Source organism: Rhinopithecus bieti, unplaced genomic scaffold (assembly GCF_001698545.2).
Source record: "Rhinopithecus bieti isolate Rb0 unplaced genomic scaffold, ASM169854v2 scaffold_63859, whole genome shotgun sequence".
In the NCBI taxonomy this organism is placed as follows: Eukaryota; Metazoa; Chordata; class Mammalia; order Primates; family Cercopithecidae; genus Rhinopithecus; species Rhinopithecus bieti.
Genome location: NW_016824066.1, coordinates 48,118 through 54,495, shown reverse-complemented (window position 1 = coordinate 54,495; position 6,378 = coordinate 48,118). Strand labels below are relative to the sequence as shown.

The window sequence follows — 6,378 nt, the reverse complement described above, 5'->3', positions numbered from 1 at the left end:
AAGGTTTTTAAAAAAGAACTTGAAAAATAAAAATGCTCACATTTAAAAACAAAGGCTGGCTAGCATTTCTGTTATTTTTTTTTTTCTTAGTAGCAATATTTATCAAATTACCAATCACATTTTGGTAGCTAAGGAAAAGAAATACGGAATCCAGATTCTATCTAGATACGTTCATGCGTCCCAACAATGTGGAACAGAGGCAGATAAGCTTTCCCAAACATACAAAGGTTGGGAGGTGTGAAATAATAGACCATCTGTTGCACTTTAGGGATGTCAAAATTGTTTTAAAATCCTCTCAATGTAACTGAGACAACCCTCATTTGTGGATGAAAGCATACACATTTAGTACTGAGCTCAGGACACATACTGCAAAGAAATGAAAGCCAGCATGGAAATAGAACTATTTACTAAAATCACCCACAGTAAGACGAGGCACGATTCTATATCTGTTTTCAAATGCTCTTTCAAAGGCTGTGAATTATATTTATAGGTTTCAGTGTATTTTCTGGTTGAGCAAAATATGCTTAAATTCCCTCATGGAATTTATACCTCAAAGGCAGAAAACCAAACCAAAATAAAATAAAACCAGTGACTCATCCACAGAGCAGATAAATTTAACTTACTGAAGAATTTAGTTTTGGATAAACCCAACTTACTTCGTAAGCCTGGGGGCTGGTGAGGCACCTGGCGATGGGTCCACAGCAGGCAGGGAGTGTTGTTGTCAGCGGAGGCCCGCTGTGAGTCAGCAGAGGCTTCAGATAGCTGCGGTGGTTAAGGAAGAGCTGTGGTCCTTTCTTTACAAATTTAAAAGAGCAACCGGTTTGATAATAATCACCATCACGGTGTAGCAACCACTTCGGAGGACAGCAAAGGGCTTTCACGTCTATGGTCTCATTTCCTCCTCACATTATGGCAGTGAAACAGCAAAGGGGTATTTTATCATCTCCACTTCACAGATATGGAAACTGAGGCTCAGAGAGGTCAATGATCTACCTAAAGCCACACAATGAGGTAAATGGGGACCAATCTGCTAGCCCAAATTGGTCTGAATTTCAAATCTCGTGCCCTTTCCACCACATCACATTGCTTTTCTGATTTTACTGAAACCAAAAGGAACATCACTGTAAATTGAGCACTAAAGGAGACAAGGGAGAAAGTAAACAACGTTAATGGCCAGAGAGGAAATTAAATATTCCAGTAGAACATAGTAACAAAATGTTTTTCATCATTTATTGTGAATTCAGCTGGCCTCTTGCATGCTGTAAGTTGAAACTTCAGTATCAGACTGACTTCCTTAGGAAGCTATAAGAGGGAAAGGCAAGTCAAATCTCAAGACATTTTAAAAAACTATGTATCATGAGGCCCTTTATCATAGGCCCTCATTTCAGTATTCATTTATTTGCCAAAAAATAAAAACAGACATGAGAAACATGACAGAAGAAAAAAGAGGGAACCACAAGAAAAAGGAGAAAATGATACAGACACATAAATTCCTCACTTTATTTATTTATTCATTTACTTATTTTTTTGAGACAGAGTGTCGCTCTGTCACCCAGGCTAGAGTGCAGTGGGTGATGATAGCAGGTACATGCCACAATGCCCAACTACTTTTTTTTTTAAATTTGATTTTTGCAAAGACAAGGCCTCACTATGTTGCTAGGGCTGGTCTTGAACTGAGCCTGCCTCAAGCAATCCTCCCACCTCAGCCTCCGAAAGTGTTGAGTTTACAGGCGTGAGCCTCCACGCCCTCCCTCCTCATTTTCTAAAATGAGAACCTAAGGTGGTTCTCAATTAAAAATGAGAAAGTCAGAGAAAATTTCATGAATCCTCATGTTAATAAATTATAAGTAAAGATTAAAGCACTCTATATAAACATGCTTTATAAAACATCTGGCCAAACACAAAGCCACTAAAAAACTGGAATGATGAATTCTACTAGTGTTTTGGGTAAAGAAATGACCAGGTCTTCATCTTCTGGTACTGAATGGGTAGTATTCAGGCTAACAGGTCTTGATGTTTGTCTCTACAAGAAAAAATTCCTTAGAAAACAAAACTCGCCAGATGTTGACCCATTTGGGTTTTTTTAAACCATTTGGTTTAAAAAAAAAAAAAAACGAATAAGAAGAAGAAAAAAGAAAACCTACATAGTCCTGTATTTATTAATGAAATTAAAAACTTTTTCCTACAAAAAGCTCCAGGCTCAAATGGCTTCACTGGTAAAACTTTCCTAACATTAAAAAACAAAAAACAAAAAACAAACAAAAAAACCCACTAATCTTAACACTCCTTCAGAGAACAGAAAATGAAGGAATACTTTCCAATTCATTTTATGAGGCCGGTTTAATCTTGTTATAGAAACCTAACAAGGACACTATAAGAAAAAATCACAAGCCATTATTGTTCATAAAAATAGACACAGAAACCAGATGCAAAATATTAGCAAATTAAATTCAGTGATATACACAAAGGATAACACATCATGACCAAGTGGAATTTGTTCCAGCAATGCAAGGCTGGTTTAACATTAAAACAACCAATCAATTAAAATAGAAATAACAGATTAAAGAAGAAAAATATAAACACATCATCATCTCGATGCAGAAAAGCATCTGATACTAAAATTTTCAGAAGACAAAACTCATGATAAAACTCTCAGCAGACTAGAAATAAAAAAGAATGCTCTTAATCTGCTAAAGGATATATCCAAAATGTATAGCTAACATCATACTTAATGGTGAAATATTGAAAATTTCCCTCTGAGGTCAGGAATAAGATAAGAACGTCCAGTATCATCACTTATATTCAGCATTGCACTGGAGAAGTCCCCTATAAAAGCCAATGTAAAAAGACACAAAAAAGAAATACAGGGATTGGAAAAGAAAAAAAAAAACATCATTACTCATAGATCATTTAATTATGAATATAGAAGACCAAAAAGAAAATATCAGAAATCATAAGTGAACTTAGCAAGATTGCTGGACCCAAGGTCCATATATAAAATCAAATTTTAGGCCGGGCGCGGTGGCTCACGCCTGTAATCCCAGCACTTTGGGAGGCCAAGGCGGGCAGATCACGAGGTCAGGAGATTGAGACCATCCTGGCTAATATGGTGAAACCCCGTCTCTATTAAAAATACAAAAAATTAGCTGGGCATGGTGGCGGGCGCCTGTAGTCCCAGCTACTTGGGAGGCTGAGGCAGGAGAATCGCTTGAACCTGGGAGGTAGAGGTTGCAGTGAGCCGAGATCACGCCACTGCACTCCAATCTGGGTGACAGAGCGAGACTCTGTCTCAAAACAAAACAAACAAACAAAATATACATATATATTTAAATCTATATGCTTACATCAAACAAGTATAAAATAGAATAAATACCATTTGCAATAGGATCAAATACTTCAAATACTTAGGGACAAATCTAATGAAAGATGCACAAAAGCTGTGCACTGAAAAGTACAAATCATTAATGAGAGAAATTTTAAAAGACCTAAATGAATGGAGCAATATGCTGTGTTTATGATATGGAGTCTGAATGTTGTTATGATATCATTTCTCTCCAAATTCATTTATGGATTCAATACAAACCCAATAAACTTGCCAGCAGTTTTGTGTGTGTGTGTGTACGTGCGTGCACGTGCGTAACTTGACAAGCTGTTTCTAAAACTTAAAGGAAAACACAAAGCACCCAAAATAGCCAAGGCAATACTGGAGAAGAAAAAAGCCAGTTTTTAATTACTCTACTGGATAGCAAGACTTATTATAAAGTACATTAATTAAAAGGATGTGGTATTGATATAAAAATAGAGAAACAGGATAAAAAAGAGAGTCCAGAAACTTATCCCCACTTACACAACACATCTTTGTTGTATTGCAATTCAGTGGGGTAAGGATGGTATTTTTCAATAAACGGTGCTGCATCAACTGGATACGCATATGGGAAAAAGTAGATCTTGACCCACTATCTCTCATCATGCACAAAAATGAATTTGTGATGGATCAAAGACTTACATGTGATAGTTAAAGCGATCATACTTCTAGAAGAAAACAGGAAAAGATCTTCATGACCTTGGGATATGGAAGATTTCTTAAGACACAGAAAACACTAACCATGAAAGGTGAATAAAATGGACTTCTAGCCTGGGCAACAAAGTGACACCCTGTCTCTATAAAAATTTTTTTAAAACTAGCTGGGTGTGGTAGCATGCACCTGTAGTCCTAGCTACCCAGGAGGCTGAGGCAGGAGGACCACCTGAGCCCAGGAGGTTGGGGCTACAGTGAACTATGATTGCACCACTCCACTCCAGCCTGGGTGAGAGTGGGAACTGATCCTAAAAATAAACAAAATATAATAGACTTCATTTCTACTCCTTAAATGCAGGATTAAGAAAATGAAAAGGCAAGCTACTGAGAGAAAATACAATAATCAACAACAACAACAAAAAACCCAATTCAGGAATATAGAGAAACTATAAATCAGTGAGAGAAAAAAACAACCCAGTTAAACAATGGACGAAAGACTTAGACTTCATGAAAGAGGATATCTAAATGGTCAAAACACAAGAAAAGGTGCTCAGCCTCACTGGTCATCAGAGAAATGCAAATTAAACCATATGAGGTATCACTACACACTCATCAAAATGGCTAAAATTTAAAAGACTGAAAAATAAAACTCCCTTACTTTGCTGATGGAAATAATCATAAATTCACCAAGTTGGTTAAAACCAATTAAACTGGTTGCGACCACTCTGGAAAACTGGTTGGCAATGTCTGTTTTAAAGCTAAACAGGCCAGGCAAGTGGTTCACTCCTATAATTTCAGCACTGTGGGAGGCCAAGGTGGGTGGATCGCTTGAGTCCCGGAGTTCAAGGCCAGCCTGGGCAACATGGTGAAATCCTGTCTCTACATAGAAAAAAAAAATAGCTGGGTGTGATGACATGCACCAGGAGTCCCAGCTACCTAGGAGGCTGAGTTTAGAGGATCACTTGAGCCTGGGAGGCAGAGGTTGCAGTGAGCCAAGATTGTGCCACTGCATTCCAGCCTGGGTGACAGAGCCAGACACTACTTCCAAAACAAAATAAATAAACAAAAAAAAACTTTAAACATACACTTGTCCTAAATTCCACTCCTTGCACTCCTTGGTATATACCCAAGAGAAATGAGTGCTTATGTCCACCAAAAGATATATATTCATGCAGGTTTTCGTAATAGCCAAAAGCTAGAAACAACTCAAATATTTATTAACAGTAGACTGGTTAAAAACAAAAATCCTGTAGTATATTCCTACTAGAGCTCTACCCTACTACAGCAATAAAAAAAGAATGAATTACTGTTACATGAAACAATATGGATAAATTACACAGATGTCGAGTGAAAGCAGCAAGACAGAAACGAATACCTAATATACGAATCCATATATATAAAGATCAAAATCAGGTAAAACTAACCCGTGTTGATGAAAGTCAGAATCATGGTCACTCCTTTGTGGAGGAGGATAGAGAATGTTCATTTATATCTTTATATGGATGAAGGCACACAGTTGTTGACACAGGTTGAAATTCATTAAGCTGTACACTTAAGATTCATGTACTTTCTTGTATTCAAGTTATATCTCAATTATAACAAATCATTTGCCTACACAAATGAACTGAAATCTAAAATAATGAATATTTAATTATATCAGGGTGCTAGGTATTAAAATGATCAGGTCTTCATTGAGTAGGATTTAATAGGGCAGTACTGAGTCAAACAAGCCTTGGTGTTTACTTCTACAAAATATACAGAAGAATAAGCTATTATTCTACTCTTTCTCAACATTAGGATCATTTAATTGTTTTATATATTATGCAGAAAATGTACAAAACATTTTATGCAGAAAACTCACTAAAAAATTATTGCTAAATTAGAGGGATGAAAAAGTCCCAAGAGATATGGGAGTGGCTTATATCCAAAACCCTGACAATGGAGCCAAAAGTAATGACATAATCTTTAAAAAATTTTAAGAGCCAGGCTCTCTTTCTCTAATGGGAGTCTTAATACCCCAGATATGCTTGCATTCTTGTTTCCATACAATAATTTAATTTTGAAGTACTTGCAAACAGTGAATGCAAAATTACCAAAAGAACATGGTAAGTAGTAGCTTCTAATCATTAAGCGTCAAGTGATTTTCTTAAACATACAAGGCTTTCATCAGAAAGTTGAAAGCAAGGACATATTTCTTACATGGTTGTCTCCAATTTGCTCCAGTAGAACATAAACCAAGTTTTGAATCGTTTACTGATAAATCAGAGCCTGAAAGAACTCCATGGCTCTTTTTGCTAGGTGAATTTTCAAATAAGAAATTAATTTTAGGCCGGGCGCGGTGGCTCAAGCCTGTAATCCCA

The 6,378-nt window shown here is 36.7% G+C and overlaps 1 protein-coding gene across 1 annotated transcript in view; it reads right to left on the bottom strand.

Annotated features, from left to right (window-relative positions):
* The window catches only part of SLC9A6 (solute carrier family 9 member A6), a 53,464-nt gene that overhangs the window by 6,548 nt on the left and 40,538 nt on the right, over positions 1 to 6,378 (bottom strand). Inside the window, exon 15 of the mRNA XM_017862109.1 lies at positions 657 to 762. Within this exon, the coding sequence (XP_017717598.1) occupies positions 657 to 762 (106 nt within the window). The remainder of the gene's footprint in view (positions 1 to 656; positions 763 to 6,378) is intronic.